At 39.2% G+C, this 20,406-nt stretch overlaps 1 protein-coding gene across 5 annotated transcripts in view; it reads right to left on the reverse strand.

Moving 5' to 3' along the window:
- Window positions 1-20,406, reverse strand: part of ADAMTSL3 (ADAMTS like 3) — a 237,862-nt gene that overhangs the window by 5,756 nt on the left and 211,700 nt on the right. For 4 of the 5 annotated variants that reach the window (XM_067555726.1, XM_067555724.1, XM_067555727.1 and 1 more), the window contains 4 exons: window positions 9,242-9,424; window positions 6,945-7,064; window positions 5,381-5,593; window positions 2,484-2,670 (listed from right to left, as the gene is read on the reverse strand). In XM_067555726.1, coding sequence (XP_067411827.1) covers window positions 2,484-2,670; window positions 5,381-5,593; window positions 6,945-7,064; window positions 9,242-9,424 — 703 coding nt within the window. The remainder of the gene's footprint in view (window positions 1-2,483; window positions 2,671-5,380; window positions 5,594-6,944; window positions 7,065-9,241; window positions 9,425-20,406) is intronic. The other variant, XM_067555728.1, reaches the window with a different exon arrangement.

Here is a 20,406-nt window from a genome sequence, read left to right on the forward strand (position 1 = left end):
GCTGAGCGGAGTAGTTTATCCACTCAGGATAGATTACTGCCTTTAAAAATGGAACACCTGTTCTTTTCTCCATTTCAGTTTGCTTCATTTCAAGTACTGTGCAAATCTACCACATTTGTACAATAGGTCAGCAAAGCCCCAATTCAGCGCATGCTAAACATGTGCTTAAGTCCCAGCATGTGCTTAAAGGTAAGCAAGTGTTGAAATGCTTTGCTGAATCAGTTCCTATGACTTTTATTTTACATTTAAATTCCATATAATTCTCTGAAAAACTATTTAAAGGATCATCCTGGGAGTGGCCCAGTGGCTTAACAGCAGGGCACAGGCCACTTATGTGGGGGATGGAGCTGGAGGTTCAAATACTTTGTACTTCCCATCCCTGGTCAGTGACCATACTGGAGGCAACAGGAAAAAGGGAGAGTTTGTGCCAGGCACTAGCAGCTCCTCCTGGACCCATTTCTTAGGTATCAGGAGGCCCTCTCTGTGTAGGAGACATAGGGTTCTTTTATTAAAGAAAATGTTTTTATTAAGAAAATATACTCTTAAATATTTTCGTTCTTCTCGAATACAAAATACCAATATAAATATAGCAAAATTTAACTACTGTAGATATGGAAACAAACATTTCAATTAATGCAAAAATGCAAAATTCTAATTCTAATTAACTATATGCATATTAATAGATATATTCTAAAATTCTAATAATTCTATGCAAAATACACAATACAAGTAAAACAATAAGTTAAAGCACTTTAGTGAGTATTTTAGGTCTGAGAGAATTTAGGTGTTAGTATATTTTGTCAGATGAATTAACAGTGAGAGTTTTGATATAATTACCCTGGGACCAATTTAATACAGTTTGCCAAATTGTGTGCCAGAGTTCATTAAGTATTTGGAATTCTGCTCAGAGGTGCATTAGTGCCCCAGGTATTCACATTACTTTCTCTTTTCTTTCACCTAAGTCGACGGGTCTGATTTTAGAAGCAAACCTGAAGGAGCCCATGCTTCTCAACCTCCTTCAGCTTATTATTTCTATTTTAGTATTTTTCCACTGGCAGGAAATCCACTTGCTATGGGCTGGCCTGAGTTCAGACTCACAATTTAGGGAGATCTGTTTTTTGGCTGCCGATATTGAAATATAAACACCTATCTGTTGCTGTGTTTTGGTTTTTTATATATTTAGAATACAAAGTTTAGAACATACCGGCAATTATACTTCCACAATGTCAGTTAAGGACTTAACACTTCCCTCCAACAATTTTCCAATGACCAGCAACCCCAACACATGTGCATGAATTATCCCTCCTCCATGGATTTTACATTACTGGCAGTTAGGAGATGCCCTTTCCTGACAGGAGATGCAGAGTGTTTGTATTCACAGGGCAGCAGGTGTTCCTGTTGAAGACCTGGAACAGCACCTTGACAGGGAGGAATTTCCTCACAAGCAATGGGAAGTGTGTGGTAAAACTGGAGTTGAGTTCTCGGCTGTTACAGCCAAAGCTTTCGGTGTCTGTGCATGTGGTGCAGAGACATGTTGTCCCAAGAGTCATTCCCAGAGGCATTCTAGTAAAGTTGACTTAGCCAGAAGGCCAACAGGATTAGTGGGGGACTGCATGCCAGAAAGGGAGCTGCAACCCCGTCTGAAAGGCTGAGATACTATGGCAACAGGTCCTATAAAGACTTACAGTATGCATTCCCCCTCTTCATCAACCCTGTTCTGCTAGCCAACGTGTAACAATGGTCCATGGCAAGCTCCACTGTCCAGCACCACTGTTGATGCTAAACACACCCTAACTTTGTCCTCTGCTAGTGCAAAGATCAAGACGCTGGCTCCTGTGCAAGTGCACAAAGAGAAGAAAGAACACCTTGTGCCACTCTCTTCCAAACACTTTGTGAACTCAAGCAGAACCAGGCACAATCTACTCCATAAAGGGATTAGTCAGCCCTGGGAATGTCCCCACTCCACTCGGAAACTGGCAGAAATTCTGGGAAGGTCTCAAGTCTGTCTAGACCAGGTGCACAATCAAACTATAGCTATATCTAAAAGTAATACTCAAGTGTATGGATATTTCAGCTGTTTGATTTATTACCATTAACACTTCCTTAGCAAGTATGTTTTACAAGGCTTTTACCATCTAATCCAAAAATATAAAGCAGTGCCATCCTGAGAGTTCACTTCAGTGTTAAAGATGACTTCAGGATGACCCGTCTGCTAGATCCTTTGAATGTAGAGCTCTGAAGCACGCTGTTCCGACATCAAGCTGCTTAAAATTCTGACTGAATGCTGCCCTGTCTTTAGAAGAATTCACATTCCTGTCATTGCTGATGGTCACTCGTCACTTCTCTCTTGCCTTAGGACTCATCACTGCACAACAGCTATTATATTTCAGTCACAGTAGAACAAATGGAAGCAATTTCAGGGGTTCATGAGCATATTTTAAAAGGGAGTATTAATACAGATAGAAACACAGGAAGGGGTTTACCTGGCAGGGCAGTCATGTATGTTGCAGGACTGATAACTAACCACTGGCTTCTGACTTCTGGCTTCACATAATGATTCATTCATTTTTTGTTCTTCTGAATTCACACACTGCAGCCTTCTGAAGTGGGTTCCTGAATTCCCACAGGTAGCAGAGCAAGGACTCCACTCAGCATATTCCCATTTATAGTCTGTTAATAGAAGAAATGCAAATGAAAACTAGGGTGGGAGACCATTCTGAATAGTAATTGTGTAGCAAAGGTATTTGTGATATAGCAGTTTATGTAAGACAGATAGCCACCACCCTCACTGTGGGGAAAAATCTCAGTTCCTCCCTAACATGTAAGACCAAATTCTGCCTCATGTATACACATGAACCTCCCAAGGAAGTCAATAGGATCAGCGTGTGTGCAGAGGGACACAATTTTCTCACAACGGGAACAGATGAACATCTTTAAAGGCTTTCATAGCATTTTTTACACAGTGAGCATTAAAAAGGGAAACTGTAAATCATGCTCTCCATGTTTCCTGTTGTTCTGTAAAAAGCCTATTCTATATAGAGCTCATCATTACTCCAGACATTTCCCATAATTTCAAGATTTAGGAGAATCTTGCCTGGTCTAAATTACTGAAAAAGCACCTAATGCATAAATAATTAGCCTCAAAAGCAAGATGAAAAAGAATTATTTTTTAAAAAGAACCCTCTATATTAAAGACTGATCATCTCCAACCATTACAGCCATTATATTTGGTCACAATTCCAAATGATTTCCCTTCCACACACACCCTTTTTTTGACACTCAGTAAAAGATGAAGTACTATGCAATGCTGACAGATTTTTATGTGATCACAGAAGGAGTCAGATTTTTCTGTAATAACCAAGAATAATTGATAGCTACCAGCTGTGTCCACAGTCTCAATCCTACAGCACATACTGAATTCTTTAACTTATTGTTTTTCAGTGTTTCCTAATTACTTCTGGGTTTCTTAAAATAATACATAAGGTCTTTTTTTCAAAGCAGAAATGGTTAAATTTACTAACTGCAGCTGTGATGGAGAGACTGTATTGTTTGTTTAACTGTGATGACACTGCACAGCAGTGCCTTCAATATGCCTACTGTGCAAAAACCACCAAAGAAGTCCTTGCATTTTAAAAAATGGTTCAAAATATAAATGATGAACCATCTACTCATGCAATTCTCAAAATCAAAGCTCATGACTGGAAAAAAGAAGTCCCCAGTAAAAATATTGACCAATATCGGTATGAAATGTATTGGTAAACAAACAAAAAGCAAGCAGACAAAAGGCCACAGATGCCATATGCGTGGCTACATTTATATGCAAAACTCCTCTAGTTTCAATGACATACACACTCAGGGAGTGAGGGCAGGATACGTAATGCTTTCTAATAGTTTTAATAAATTAATATTTAGCTTTACTTTTAATTTCAGATTTGTCTTCAATAGGCAATATTTTGTCCATAGATACATTTCTAGTAAAATAACTATATTGTAGTAACCAGATAACTGTGGCCCTGGTCCTGCAAGCCCATACGTACACAAACAGTCCTCATTCACACACGTAGACTAGTGACACATTGGGACTACTCGTGCTTACCTGAGTAAAGGATTGCAGGATCACACATGATATCTTTTTTTTTATTTTTATGTTTAAAATTCCCCAGGAATTTATCAATGTTTATAATACAAATTTTAAATGGGTGAAAATCAGTGCAAAAAATTAACTTCACAGTTTTCCGCATAAATATCAGAGTTATTACGGGATGGAAGGAAAACAAAAACAGCAACAAATAGAGAAAAGTAAGTGTACTTCTGACCCGGCTCCCCACTCTGGAAGGAGAGAGGATGGCTCGGCAATATGGGTGGAACCCAGGAGCCCCCATATCAAAATGTCTATGGGATGCAAGTGCCTAACTCCCAAGCTCTCAGTGGGACTTGGGTACCTAGCTTTCTTAGGTGCTTTTCAAAATCACACTCCCTACTCTTATTATTTATTATACAATACAAATGACTCATATGGCACTTTAAGGACTTATGAACTTCATAATGAAGTGTTCGCAGATAGCGCATATGTAAGGTATCTCTCTAATACACATACTCTTACTTTTTTAGGCCCCATTCCTATACAATGTAGCCGAATTAAGCTAACAGGGCTCCGTACAGGCACATATCACAATGCAGGATCAGGGCCTTACTGGTCACCCTTAAAAAAATAAAATCGCTTTGGATAGCTAACATTGCCTTGGTATAGGCAGTATTTTACAGGTATGACCTATAGTAAATACAGAGTAGTAAAGTAATACAGCAAATACTGAGGTTACCGTATCTATTTACTAAAGGAAAACTGGTAAATTTAAGGACATACACTGGAATAGACAATATCATTATAACAACAATGAAATATGAATATTATGATTAGTCATTTTTCATACACATTCTAAATCATCTAATATTTACAATCTTTATCCCAAAGATAATTTTGTTAGTTAGACAGTACTATCAAAGTAACAATACATATGACCTCCTGAAGTGGAAGTTTGTGTGTGATTGGCCTGATTTAATATCTGTGTAACATATCATGTCACTGAATTGAGTAGTATTATCCTACCTTTTTGGCGACATATTATAAAATGAATGAATAAAATGAGCATTAACAAAAAATGTAAGGCCCTGATTCTACAAACGTTTATGCACCTGCTTAACTTTAATTGATTTAAATGGGACTACTCACATGCATAAAGTTGAGTATATGCATTAGTGTTTACAGAACTGGGGGCCTAACACTTCATGTAAAAATAAGCTATAGAGCAGTAAAGTTCTCAAAACATTAAAAAGAAATATTATTAAAAAGAAGGTATTTGTCATAGAATTTTCAACAAACCTTCCTTCTTGACATTTACCCAAACAGACAACGGTTTTCTGCTAGTTGAAGTCCAACATCTGTATTGTCCAGCAAATCGACCAGACACAGTGTTCACCTCTAGGATACGTCCCCCAACCAGGACTCTATATTCCAAGTCTTTAACTTCCTTAATTGGACGATTTCTGAAGAACCAGCTAATCACATTTCTGTGATTAGGATGCATGGGACAACCTAGAAATCAATGGCATTTTAGTACTTTTTTCTGAGCTTAATGGATATATTGTGATATCTGTGTTTTCTATTTGTGCACAGATGTATGGAAGCTTCCACCAGTATAAGTAAAAAGAGGGGTATTTATAAATTTATAGAAGTCTGAGGTAAGGCAAAACTAGTCTCAAGTGCTCCCAGGTGAGTTATCTTTCACTTAAGGTAAAGTGCAGGTTCTTTTATATATTTGTCACAATTTTTTATATTCTCCCTCCACTGTAAGTGAGAGTTTATTAAGTTCTTTATGAACTACGGGTGAAATCCTGGGCCCATTGAAGTCAATGGTAAAACTCCAATTGACTTCAATGGAGTTAGGGTTTTACTCCATGACTGTGAACAATGTTAAAATGTGGCTTTTTTTTTTTTTTTAAAGGACATACGTGCACTGATAGAGGTTGCTACATATCACTTTATAGAAACAGACATGGATGGTAAATGAAATATTAGTTTAGATGGAGAACTCAAAATCAGGTCTACAGTCCAGGTGGATCTCCCACAGTTTTCAAGGGCAGCCCAAAGAGAAACTTCTCTATGGACCCTGTGATACACAGAGCTTCCATTTTTAAAACTTTTTGAAAAATTCCTTACATAAAAATTAGACTCCATCATTTGTTACTTTCTCCATCCTCAGTAAAAATCTGGGAGAGCAGATACCATGTCCTGATGGCTAACAAATCTTGGCTCTGACAAGCCAAGGCAGAAGTAAAAATGATGAGGAAAAATGGAAGAACCTTTAATATTTCAACAGGAATGTGGTGAACCCCTCAGAAGGAGAAAATTTGGCTGAAAACAATAAATCAGTGTAGCATGCAATCATGATACATTGGCACAGCTATATTTACATGCAGGACCTACACAAAATGGCAAGATGGTTGTGAGCAACTGAGAAGCAACAAAATAAAATTGTTCATATGTCTGTTATATACTTATTGTTCCTCCTCCAGTTTTGTTTCTATATTTTTACATTTCAAAATCAGTCCTGAACTCCTAGCACCTTTGTTTGTCAGGTGAACAATGATATTGTTGAATAATTCACTGCAGACCATAACACAGCACCATTGCTTGTTCTGTCACTCTGCACCATGGTTGGGGCAGTGTAGACTAGAGTGTGGTGACTAGGCAGAGCTTCAGTACAGCTTCCATTTCCAGATTTCAAATGTTTCTCCAGGGACAAAAAATAGATATTCCTAGGACTTTAAGTTTTGTGGGGGAGGGAAGAGGTTAGCAGCCCTCCCAATCATGTCCTTTCCATTTTAATAAAATTATTACTAACAAAACTTTTAATTCTAACAAGAATGAAGCCAAGGCAACATACCTATCCTTAACAGATCGCCACGAATCACACTAATATTTGTACCAATTCCAGATGCCATCAGGACACGCTTCCTCCTGCTACCTTTTGTTGATACAGTGTTAGTCTCTGGAAACTTTTGTTCTGGAAAACAAGGTAATTATAATACACGATAAAAAAAGATATTTACAAGGATGTTTTTGATCAAATTGTCTAGTGTTCTATTTATGAAACAGTATTTTGGATCTCTTTAGGATCATCATCCTGTACATTAATGCACCGAAATTGAGAACAAGGAAACACCAAAACATCTGTCTTTCTTTTAGAGGTTTTTAGGAACATTTGTAACTGACCCTCATTCAAAATTTCATCTTTTAACCAAAAAACCCTGTTATCTTTCCAGTTTTAATAAAATATTTATCAGAACTTTGGCCTTGTTTATTGTTTCTCATGCCAATGTCGTTTATCATTTCATTTATCATTCATATAAAGCAATTTTTAAAAACCCCTCTCATTGGAGTCAGTTCAACCCCTCAGTTCCTTCTGATGTAAATATGATAAATTGCTAAAATAATAAAAGGAAATCTTTTAAAAATCTGCTCTGCCTGGTAGAGGTTGCATAATATGGATGGAATCACACGCCTATCACTATAGTAACTTCTCCTTTTTTCATATTAGTGCCAGAATAACTGCCAAAAATGTGGTCAATCTGTCAGTAACACATAGTTCTTGACACTTTGTCAACGTTTATTTTTTAATGAATGTACATATTATACATGATCTTGCCTCCTTCTGTGGTTTAGGTCTTTTATTGCTTTTTTTACTACTTTCTCAGGCTTGCTCCCATTAGTTGAACTCTTCTGCATTTTTTATTACATAGAAGAACTGTAAAGTACCTTTTGAGGCATTTGTGTGCATCTTGGTATGTAGAGCCAGCTTAAGGCCCGACTGTGGCTAACCCTGCACTGACACAAAGAGGAGACAGGGTGCACTCATTTCCACCCCTCCTCCGCAGGGGCCAGTCAAATCTTCAGTCCTTGTACTCCCTGAATGTAAAGACCATACACATTTTATGCTGCCACATGACGTGTCGGAAAGGGGCAGGACCAGTGCTTGACCCTACAGTGCTTTGCCAGGCTCCTGATAATTCATGGCCCCTCTAAAATAAAAGGGGCTTCAAAGACCCAATATAGCCCAATCCTCAAGTCCTGACTCTGACAAAACTTCTTTGCCATTGAAATCAGTGCGAGTTTTGCCTGAGCGTGTACTAAGAATTGCAGGACTTGGTCCCTACTACTTACTTCATATTCATTTAAATCTATTTCAGGTGACTGGGACCAGAAAGCAAATTCAGACTCTGGCCAGCATTTCTGTGACACATCTTTAATTACACTGCTCTCCTCAGAAGCATCTGGGTCCTCTGCTTCAGCCAGGAAGGTGGAAACCAGGAGTATATCCTCTTACCACTGTTTATAATAAGCTCCACAACCTCACTCTTACACAGAGACTTATATCCTATCCCCCAAATTTCTTGCTTGCAGCTACAGGCCCCACCATCTATAAGCCATCCAATATTCATGTGTTTAACAATGAGGGTTTGTAACAGAACTCAGCACGTTTAGCTAGCACACTGTGTTTGGGGAATTAGTCTTCACACTTGGAAGATTCACTGGAGATACTTGGGGGGCAAGGTTGCATTGTGGAGTTTTACATGACTAGTCTATTTACAGTAGAATTGATTAACCAGCCTTTTTTAATTTTTCATTTTCAGCGTCTTACCCCTTACTAGGGTAAATAAAGACATTCAGGATCGACTGCCCATGTTCTGTGATTTTTCACTCTTCACCTGTGTATGTTTTGTTGGCCTGTGAGATTAGAAGCACAACTCCCATTAGTGTAAATGGGCTGCTCTGGATTTCCATATAAAGCCTGCCCTCTGTCCCGAGGTTGAAAGCACCATGCATTCTTTAATCTGAATATATCTCCTACAGAGCCTTAACAAGACTTCAGAAGACCCAACTTGCTTAAAGGCTATGGGCTGTTGCCCAGAAGATGGCACAGAAGCCCAGTGGCAAGTGGATGGAGCACCAAGAAAGAGGCATCAGAACTCAAATTCTTTGTGCCCCAAATCAGCATAAACAGATAGTATGGCGTGTAAAACATATTTCAAAGGGCCAGGTTCCATCAGGAAATTCCAAACCCATGTCAATTAGAGGGTTAAATATTTCCCCAAACACATCCCATCCATTCTAGGAACAACGCTTTATAACCAAAATGGTTTGTCCTTGCTTATGAATGGTGAAGTATGATTTTATACTTACCAGATAAGTGAAGGACAGATGTGGCTACTGCTTTTCCAAGAGCACTGGTTGCGGTGCAAATATATGTTCCTGCATTTTCAAATGAAACATTCTGCAGAAATAAGGACCCATTCAAAAGCAAGAAAGAATTGTTTTGTAGGGATTCTTTCTTCTTAAGCCAAGTTATGTTCGGTTGGGGAACACCTTAAAATGTAAATAATAAAAACACTTATCACCTTAAATAAATCTGAGGTTTCCTTTCTTAGGGTTTTACACTGCCACCCATCACTGTCATATGAGTACCTTGAGCTTCTGAAGTCATTTTTCAGACAATGCAATCTTAAAACAACAGCAGTTTTAACAAAATAAGCAAACATTTTTGCATTCACAACAAAATGCGAATATCCCCAAATAAGTAGTTTTCATTTATAATACTCAGTTCTATTAGTACTTCAGCACAGAGCTGCAATACAAGATTAAGCACTCTGTGGAAAGCTAACAGAATGGCTTTACAAATGACTGTCAATCAACAGAAAGTAATATATTACAATTTAAGAGCCTATTCTGTAAACTAATGTTCAAATGATTTATCCCACTGGATAACATGAGACTGCTCACATGAATAAGGACAACTCATGTAAAGATTTGTAGGATCAGGTGCTTATTTCGAATAGCAACCCTTATATAAACTGCATCCCAGAAAACATCACAGGATAAAATAATACAGTTACAAAATTCTTAAAACAAAAGCAGAGAAAAAGAGAGTAATTAAGAGGCATAGTATTCACCTGGAGGAAAATATATATATATTTGCTGATGAGATTTGAGAACAGATGGGGTCAATGTGTGCCAAGAATACAAGGCTGTTCCATATGACAGGAGCTGCAGAGATGACTTGTATCAGCAGCATATGAAGAGATAGAAAGGGGAACAGTCTAACGTAGGTCTCAGTCATTAACAGTCTTGTGCTACAGAAGGCTAACTGTATTCTATTTGCTTTTTAATTAAAACTCTGTCATCTTTCCTATTATAACCATTAACTTCCAAAAATTCATGCTTGGCTGATATTTGACATCCCAAATGACAAACTATGAATAACTTTTTTTCTTTTAAAGGAGTGATGTTTATCAATCAAATAAGATTATCAGAGTGGGATGCTTTCTAAAGTTGCTCTTATCCCCAAATATCTGCCTTTAAAATGAAATTTTGCAAACTGTTAAGGCCAGCACATTAAAAACACTTTATTGTTGGCCCTTTATGCCAGTTGCTGGATCAGTGGCATTCTTCTGACGTCCCAAGGGTCCAGTGAAATCACACTGGATTACTCTGTCATATCTGGCACAATGGCCAGCCCTACAGGGGCACTATGCATGATGCACATGAGGCAGGCATGAAGAAGCCAAACTGTCATATGCACAGTGTTTTCTTGTCTAAAATCACTTATCATTGGCCATGTAAGGATATTATAATGGGTGGATCTACCTTATTATGTGGGACATTTGGAAATATTAGCCATATTGAATGCTAATTCAGTCCCCTTTCTTCCCAGATCATTGTATGGTATTGCTTTACAGATTATGTCTTCATGATGTGGAATGGCCCTTAAGAACTTTAACAATTCAATCACTGGCTTAGTACTTTCAATGCACACTTCATGATTTTCCTTCAGTATAATAGGAACCAGATATATTTTTTGGATGCAGCTATTTCACTTAAGGAAAATGTTCCTCACACCAATTTGTCTAGAAAGCCATCAGACAGAAACACCCTACCACATTATCAAAGATTTAAACTAGACAATTTAGCAACTAGTAAGTGTTTTCAGGTTCAAAAGATTGTGTATCACTGAACAAAATAGCACAAAACAAGCTGTAATCTGTAGAGTGCACAAGTGTCCAAAACCAGAAGTTATCTTTCAAATTTTCCAGAAGAAACTTTATACCATTTTGAGAAATCTTACTGAGATTAAGAAGAGCTCTTATTTTAAGTGTCTCTTTTATAATTAAACCTAAACTTTGTGGCTAACATGAATCCTTCTCAGATACAGTCACATTTTTCCTTCACTCCACATTTTCCATTGTCATTCAGGCATATGTATTTACAGTGCAGAGGTGTCATGTGGATGATGAGCTGGTTTAAAATAGGGTTTGGGTTAGCAGCCAGATCATGGCAAACTAACGCCAAAAAAAAAAAAAAAAAAAAAAATAGGCCCAGAAACAACATGGTAAGAATGGATTCCAGTCTAGGGATTCAAAACCCAGATTCTCCCCACAAAATATGAGAATGTGAGGGGAGATGGAGATTTGGATTGGGCCTCTCTCTAACTTTTAGCCCGTAATGGGCTAGTTTACATCAGAGATAGTATTATGTGTTTGGTTCACTAAGCCGTATGGGACACTGCTCTCAATATAGCATGCACGCGTCTGTATGCACATACACACACCTGCTGTCCAAAATTTACCCAATTCCTAGGATTTATCTGTGTTCTTAACTTAAATAAAAGATAAATCACAAAGCACAGTCTAATCTTTGTTCCACGGTTGTCTTGTTCCTAGCGCTTCTCCCCATGAGGTTGCTCTGTCCCTGCTCCTCATTCCCTTTTTGGGGACATCTACACAGTAAGTGGTAGCCTGCAGCAGCAAGTCCCAGAGCCAGGTTGACAGACTTGGGCTTCTGGGGCTCAGGCTACTGGGTTTAAAATAGCTGTGTATTTGTTGCGGCTTGGGCTCTGAAGCCTAGGGAGAGGAATGGGTTTCAGAGTCCGAGCCACAAAATCTAAGCCTTTCAGGGCTGTACTGGAGCTAGTGAGCTCCAAAATACACAAAACGTGTGCAGAACAGTCCAGCCTCTCCCTGCAGCTCCCAAACCCCACCACCTGTCACGCTCCTTTTTTAAGTCAGTTGGAATTATTAGTAAATAATCTTTCTGCTTCAAAGGCCTCCATGAATTTCTGCTTGGTGAAGACTAGCAAGCAGTACTGGTGGGAGGTGGGCTGAGTTTCTCAAGTGAATAAAGATTGAAGCATTGATTTTCCAAATCCTGCCCCTGACAAGGAGTGAGGAGTGAACAGAATGGCATGTGGCTGTTTTGCAATTACAGCCAATCGAAATGCACAATTAACCTTACATTTGCTGTGTAATGTCACCATGAGGAGAGAGAAAAAAAGAAAAAGAAAAAATGTAGTGTATCTTTAAAAATCGAATCTAATCTGGGACAACGAACATTATTATGCACAAATCATAATTGTATGGTTACTGCATGGCATCAGTGCAGTGCAGAGTTGAGGTTGTTTGAATTCCTTTACTCTTTATGGCCATACCTCAGTATGCTTGGATTTGTTGGAATAACTGCAACATCCCTATGATGTATTTTACCCTAAATTACTAATAGATACTCTCAGTCTGAACATAGTTTTTATCTGGAAATCAATAATAATTAAGCTTACCTCTGATACCAAGTCTGTTTACATTACATTTAGTTCAGTTGACTTCCTTGGGTGCTCTTCCCTAGTTTTTGCATTTGAGATTCCTTTTTGTTTTCCCCAATCTTTTATTAGCTAAGAAATTATTCTTTTGTGAGTGGGGCTGAAGGCTTCTGGGCCATCAGATTAAGGGTGGTCGGACTTGCCCTTGGGCTGTCTTTCTAGTTCTTCTTTTAAATATTGAAGGGCAACACCTGGGTTACAGCCCAGCTAACTGCAGTAAAGACATTTCCTCGGGGCATGTCTACACAGAAAAGAAAAACCCATGACTGGCCTATGCCAGCCAACTCTGGCTCATGGGGCTCAGGCTGCGGGACTGTGACATTGCTGTGCAGGCTTCTGGGCTCAGGTTAGAGCTTGGGCACTAGGACCCTGCAGCTTCCAGATCCTGCTATGTCTCTCTCACTCCAGTCTGGCAGTGTACAGGGGCCTCAGAGGACATGGGGCAAGGCAGTGCATGGCCAGCGTATCCTGCACACTGCTGTGCTCCAGCATTCAGAGTAGCCCATAGGCAGCCACATCAGATTGCTGTAACTTAAAGCAGTCTCATACTCCATTCCTTGGAGCAGCCCAGAATCTGGGAAGCATAAAGGTGGCATAAAGCTTTCCAGGCTGGCTTTATGGGGTGTGCATCCAGAGATGTGCAGCAGTCTGTCCAGAAATTGGTTTCTATTGCATGGTGCTTTAAGATCTGGAGATATGCGTCTTATAAATGGATTAAATAAACAAAACAGGCAAAAGAAAAATGAAAAGCAACACTTTGAACTGCTCTGTTACTTTTCTCATAGAAAAACTATTTTTAGAAGTGCATTTACCTTTTGCACATAGCCTACATTCAACAATGCTTCACATAAAACACTTTCAAGATTACACACCATGCCAGAGCCAATTCACAAACCTCATTTTTACACTTTTGTTGATTGGCCTTTCATTATGTAGCTTCCATATAATTTGACTTTGAAAACTACCCAGTTTATTTAATACTAATGAGCTAAGATATTGCTTTTCTTTTTGTTTTGATGCATAATGAAATAAATATCATCAGCTCTTGTAAACAGCTGGGCAAGGTATACTGATTTTTCCCATTCCTCCCATGACAGGGCTTTTATAGTACTACTTTACGAAGCACTGAATCAGCCACACAGAGGATTTTTTCACATATTCAGGATGTGGTACACAGACTGGCACAGAAATTAAGAGCTGCTTATCCTAGAAAAAATAGTTAAGGCTTGTGTTTTACCCTTTAAAAACTCATGTGAATAAGCTTTAAAAGTTATTATAAACATTCAGAAGGTTTCTTTTGCCAAACAGAGACCGGAATAGGACTTTGGGTGGTTTTCCTTCTTTGAAGTGACAAACTGAACAGAAGCCAAAATGCTATTTACTCCTATTGTCTTAAGTAGAACTTAAGTGGTACCTAGCCCTTTGCACAGAAGTGAATTTCACCCTGTGGGCCTGATTCCCATTTTCACAAAGGCCTGTTAACACTAGGCCTTAAAAAGAGCATAATTATATTTACTCCCATTTTAGGTCCTCTTTACATTGCCAGAGTGGTGTAAAGTGGCCTTCATGTAAGGGTATTTTTGGAAGCGTGCTTCACAGCTTGAGTAGACAGGCATGTGCTAGGTCTATTGAAGCTAGTGCGCTAAAAATAGCATGGGTGGCAGCTCAGGCTAGCCACCTGAGTGCAAACTTGCCCGGATCCCTTTGGGCATGTATTTGGACAGCTAGCCTGAGACACCGCCTATGCTACCCCCAGTTGTTCCGCTACCTTTTTGAATCAATGGCCCTGTGACTGTTCTAACTTATGCTGAGTTGGTTTGATGCCAGCCAACCCAACAATTAGGGGAAGCAGAAAGGTGGCTTGCAGCCACTTTTGCTTCCCTACTTATCCCTCCCCAACTGTGCTCAATGCAATTGAGGAACAAACCCACAGGTGTCTAACATTCCTCAAACAATCATAAGGTTCTGAGGGTGTGGGCATAATCCAGTTCCCACTGATGTCAATGGGACTTTTGTCATTGACTTCTGTTGGGATCATAAGCTATGGCTCCAACTGAAAAAACCACATAAACATATGATTAAATCCATCCCTATTAGGGAAAGCAACTAAGCACATGCTAAAAGCTAAGCATGTGCATTACTACCCTTCCTGAACAGAGTTGCTTTCCTGAACTGGGGCTTGATTAGCTTTTAAAAAAATCTTTATAACTTTTAAAGTTAGAATTTTAATCCTGTAATGGATCTAAACCCTCTGATGTTAATACTGTCTGCTATAGACCTAAGGAGCTATAAAACTAATTTTAAATTTTAAGCTATTTCTCTTACCTCAAACACAGGTTATTTTCCACCAGCACCAGAACAGCTCTAAACTACTCAATGTTCCATGGAGGGGGAAAAAAAGTTATTTTCTACAATGAGTGGCTCTGGGACAGGAAATATTATGGAAAAATATTCCAGCTCTGAAGGGACTGTGAAACAAGTGTTTTTTTTTTAAAAAAGTCTGCACTATAGGGCATCCTTAAATATTCAGTGTTCAAAAGCAAATTTCCTCCAACCTTGAAATCCCTATGAAATATTACACTCTATAAAAATCTTGGCCTACTAAATGGTTGTTCTAAAACATTAGATATTTCTTCAGAAAATTCCTCCCCCCCCCCTCCCCACACACACACACACACACACACACCCAGCCATGTAGAATCTCATAAAGTATTCTGTATTTCCCATTCAAGGGCAAGGCAGAATTGTGCTGGCAGAAAACACTTTTTGCTGAACACTTTCTTCTTCCAAAAGTTTACTTAACTTTAGAAGCTAACTAGCATGTCTACTTTAAGAGGAAAATACTATGGCTCAGTAACTTAAATCCTTCTATATTCACCTGATTTATCCTATAGTGAGCAATTCTGTGTCACAAACCTTCATTGGACCCAATAACTGATCCTATTGAAGTTAATTGCAAGCTAGCACTGACTTCATAAGGAGCAGAATCTGGTCCTCTATTTGGTTCTGTAGCTGCCACTCAAGGAGAAGTCAAACTCTCTTCCATCTACTGAAATTTAAGGCCAAGATTTTTAAAAACAGATGCCTAAAAATAAGGCTCCTAAATCTCTATTTAGGCATCCAAATAAGTGGACTTACTTTCAAAAGTGCTAAGTTCTCATTAGCTCCCCTGAACTCAATGGTGACACAGCCTTTAAGTCAGGTCACTTATTTTGACACCTAAATATTGATTTAGCATCTTAGCGTTATTTTTGAAAATCATGACCTATTTCTAAGGGGCAATATAAGAATTCATAATATCTGACTGTGTCCCTACAAACCAAAATGACCACAGCAACAGTAATCCAGACAATTGTTGGACCATCCTGCTTCTATACGTGTGAGCTGCTTCTGCAATTGATACCACTGACAAAGATTTTGGTGGAAACAAATCCTGCAACATAGCCTTGACTTCAGAGGAAGTTTTTCCTGAGCAAAAACTGCATGGAAAAATGCCACTCACATGCATCAATGGGTAGGAGAAATTGATGGGGCTAGTGGTGATAGGATGACAGCAAGGGAGAGAGACACCTGCTGAGGGACAAGAGGTAGCTCCTCCCCCTGGGAGTCTCTGGCACCCATTGGCCAGCTGGAAGAGAGGGGTGCTGATTGGCCAGCATTCCCCTGCTCTCAGAATTCAGCCCAGTGCAGGCGCCATGTGGTGCTTCTTTCTGCTCTGTTCCAGCAGCTCATCCTACTCACCTGAACTAGGAATGGGCACTCGGCCTGACAGATGCTGCGGGTTGAGCTAATCACCTGTTTATGGGGTCAGGAAGGAATTTTTTTCTCCTACTGACCAAATGGCAAGGGACCAGGGAGTTTTTTGCCTTCCTTGCAGCACCTTCAAGCCACCATGGGTTAAATAGGAACATGCTTAGTACCTAACTGAGGTACTAAGTTAGTGTTGTTTATTCACTGCAACTTGCGGCCAGTTTCCAGTGTGGTTAAGAGTATAAATGAATGGTTCCCAAAGAAAAGACCTGGGATTTCAGTGATGGGCCTTTGGCTTGTGTGATAGGATGATACCTTGTGGCCTTCACAGGCTAAGGACCCCATTCTGCTGCACCTTCTGTCCCCCTTGCAGGGATGAGGGTGCTAGGACTCAGAGAGCTGAGACCTGTGGGGTAGGCTGAGAAGAGCCACCCTGCCTCATGAACTCTATGGTAAGGAGCTCTGTAACCCCCACACTGGAACCAATTAAATGCCTAGTATAGAAAAGCATGGGTGATGGGCGAGTAGTCTCTCTTCCATGCTAAAGTTTAATACAAGTTGCAGCTTGCCACTTAATTCCATGCATTTGTCTGTCCTCATTAATGGCCTTTCATTTCTAAAGCACAATTCTCCCACCCCAAGTCTCCTGCTTCTTGATCAAGTAAACAACGCCTCAGTTCATGTTTCTTTTCTCTTAAAAAAGTAATGCAGCCTCAGGATGGAGTGCTGCTCAATGGAATGGAACAATTCCTGGCCTCCTTTTAGGGAGGCTTCAGCAGCAATGGTCTGCAGCAGGTGCCCTGTCTACATGGGGTGGAGGGTGCTGGTGAGCCCCAGTTGTCCAGGAGTCAGCATACAGCCACATGGACTATCTGGGCATCCACAACTGATCCTCCAAGATCCAGGCAGATTTCCAGGGATCTGTGTGTGCTGGGTTTGTAACTCTTAGCCATTCTTTGTGGAGATGGTGGTAGTTGTGGAGGGCGATTCCCCTTCCTAGCCTCTTCCCACTGCTATTGCTGAATAATTACTGGCATCTCCATGGGAAAACCTCACAGCCTTTCCCTTCCCCTGTAGTCTCCTGACTATGAGAAGCTTCCAATCTAAAATAAGTTCCGAGATGCAATAAAATGTCTGTAATCTACACCACTTACTAGTCAGCATTTTCCTTTCTATTTTCTCACCAGAAGGTGGCACACAATGCACAGTGAATACAGATTTGTCCAGTTCCCACCCCCCATTTTCATTCAGCTTAGAACTTTCAGCCTTTTAGAATAAATAGAGTCTGACAGGTTTAGTTCAGTTTATGTAATAATCACAAAAGATCCTTTCGGCAAATACAATAAATGTTATCTGTGAGCAATCTGGAGCAAGCGCTATTGATATTTATACCACATGTGTTGATTGAAAAGTAGTTGGCTATAACTGTGGAATATGAATCTGTCCAGAATGGTATGAATATCTCCTAACATACAGGGTGTGGGACCTATGAAAGTGAGTTTATTACAATTAGTGGAAAAATATTTGTATTATAAATTGAAAGGAAAATAGAAATCTATACTATTAGCTTCAGCAAATTAGTAGAAATAACTTTCTTAGCCCTTGCCCTGATGGTCTGTTACTTATTAGACTATATGCTTTACACTATATATCTCCATTTTTGTAATTTGAAACTGATGATTAGAACATGAGAGAAAGTCTTTTGGAGAGAGAGAAAATCAAATGAATGAAACAGTGAGACTGGAAAATATATATTCGACTGGCGCATATCACACATAACATTAAACCTTTTTGTTTGATGGTGTTAATGGATAGTAAAATTGCTCCATGTAACACAGTCTAATAAGTCTAGCATCCCAAAGCATTTTGTTCAGAGGCATTATTTTTTTGTAGGTCACGAGTAATTCAATTACAGGGTATACTGTACAGTCATTAGCTGGCCACTAGGGGATTCTAGATACATCCTTCCCTCCATCCTCACACCTGCAGCTCTCAGCATACCCTCTGCCAGTTTGCGTGGCAAGCTACTACTAGTCCCAGTTCTTTTCACCATGGCACAGTGTTCTGTTGAATAAGCCACAAGGTGCCATTTTTGCACAGATCCATAACAAATATTTTCTGTATGTTGCAGTAAGAAAATTGCTACATGCACATCCACATGGGCTGTACTGGCAAGAGAGAGGCAAGCGTGTGCAAAATAAGAAATGGAGTGCAAAAGTACAATATTTAAAGGATCTGCCGGAGAGAAACCCCTGGGTTGCACAGCTGTAACTGAGGGTAGAATTTGGTTCAACATAAAAAACACCAAAGGCAAGAAATTGCATAGGCATTTAAAGATTCTGCTGAGAACATGGCACTACATAAAATATGCCATGGCGCACACAGACAGCTTGTGCTGCTCCATACATACATCCTTTTTTGTGGCAGGACAAGCATTTAAATGGCCCACAGGAAACCATATTTGTTCAACATCAAGGGAAGAGTTGCATGAGTAAGGTGTACAGGATTGGTGTACGCAGCAGAATATAAAGCACAACTTGCTGAGCCTTATCTGGTAATACTTAATGTGCAAAGACAGAAAGGCTGTCATTCCCAGAAAAGAAGTCAGACACTGCAGCTGAGCAAATGTATTCTTCTTTCTGGCTACTTAAGAGAAAGGGTAGTGGGGGAAAAACACCGCCAGGTCTAATCAGGGTCTCCTGGATACTAAAAGAAGAAGCCTGCCTTCTAATCAATATTATCTGTAGGTACTGATGAGGAGAAAGAATGTTTAAACCTATAAATCCTACGGACCTATATTTGATATCATATACATTGGATACTCCTTCAAATGAATTTCCTGAGAGATGAATGAACAAACAAACAAATAAATACAAAAGTAACAACAATACTATGTCCTTATCACTTTTCATCCTAAATTCTCAAAACCACTTTGCAAAAATGGGAGGACATCGACATTTTCAGTTTACGGGTGAAGTAACTGAGACACACGTTAGTCACATAGCAAATCAATGGCAGAGTCCTGAATAGAACCCTGATCGTCTAACTGGCAGTCCACTCGTAACCATGAAACTAGGAAGATTCTACATCAGAAACAAAAGGCATTAATTTATCAAAGTATAGGATATGTTTTATTAACTATATGAGTTTCAGTTGAACCATTCACAAATAGGATATGAAACATATGGGGCCAATAACATAACATAGTATACTGTATTTCCTTTTCCTGCATATATGGACTAAGCAGTTTGGAAACTGCAATTTTATCCAAAAATTGCTTATTTCTCAACTAGGTCTCGATTCAACAAAGCACTGAGGACATGCTCAACTTTAAGCATATGATGTAATCCCCATGGGGACTACTCGCATGAGCAAAGTTATGCACATGCATAAGTGTCTGGAACATCATGATCTAAATGTGCTTTCCTTATAGTGCACAGAGACATAGTCACGTCTTTTCCAGTGCACTTTTTCAGAGATCAAGCCCTCAGGTGTCCTGCATTTTCCAGGGCTCAAAGAAATCTGTAAACAATGTGTGATTAATATTCTTAACAAAAGTTCTCATTTTTTCTACAAAGGAAACTCTGGTAGGTTTGTTCCCCTCTCTTTAATAAACAGATTAATAAGGCTCTTTAACTCTCTACTCTTGGAGCAATTCAGTGGTGTACTTTTGATTAATGAAAGGAAGACAGTAAAAGTATCCTTACCTTATTTTCAAAGTTCATTTTTCTGCTATTAGTCTGACGGAAGTTTTAAAAAGTGCAAGCTACGTTTCTAATGCACAAATAATAACTTCTACTTCCTCAGCAATTACAGGAAATAAAGCAGTTAGATAAATCATTTTTAAGTCAATATTCGTGTCAGTTTTAGCATAATTACAGCCTGCCCACTAACATACACAACTCTAAAGTGTCTAGAAATTAAAAGTCCATGTGTGAATATTAATTGATAT

This window comes from Emydura macquarii, unplaced genomic scaffold (assembly GCF_026122565.2).
Source record: "Emydura macquarii macquarii isolate MOO-44397 ecotype Brisbane River unplaced genomic scaffold, CSIRO-AGI_Emac_v2 contig_1644, whole genome shotgun sequence".
Taxonomy (NCBI): Eukaryota; Metazoa; Chordata; order Testudines; family Chelidae; genus Emydura; species Emydura macquarii.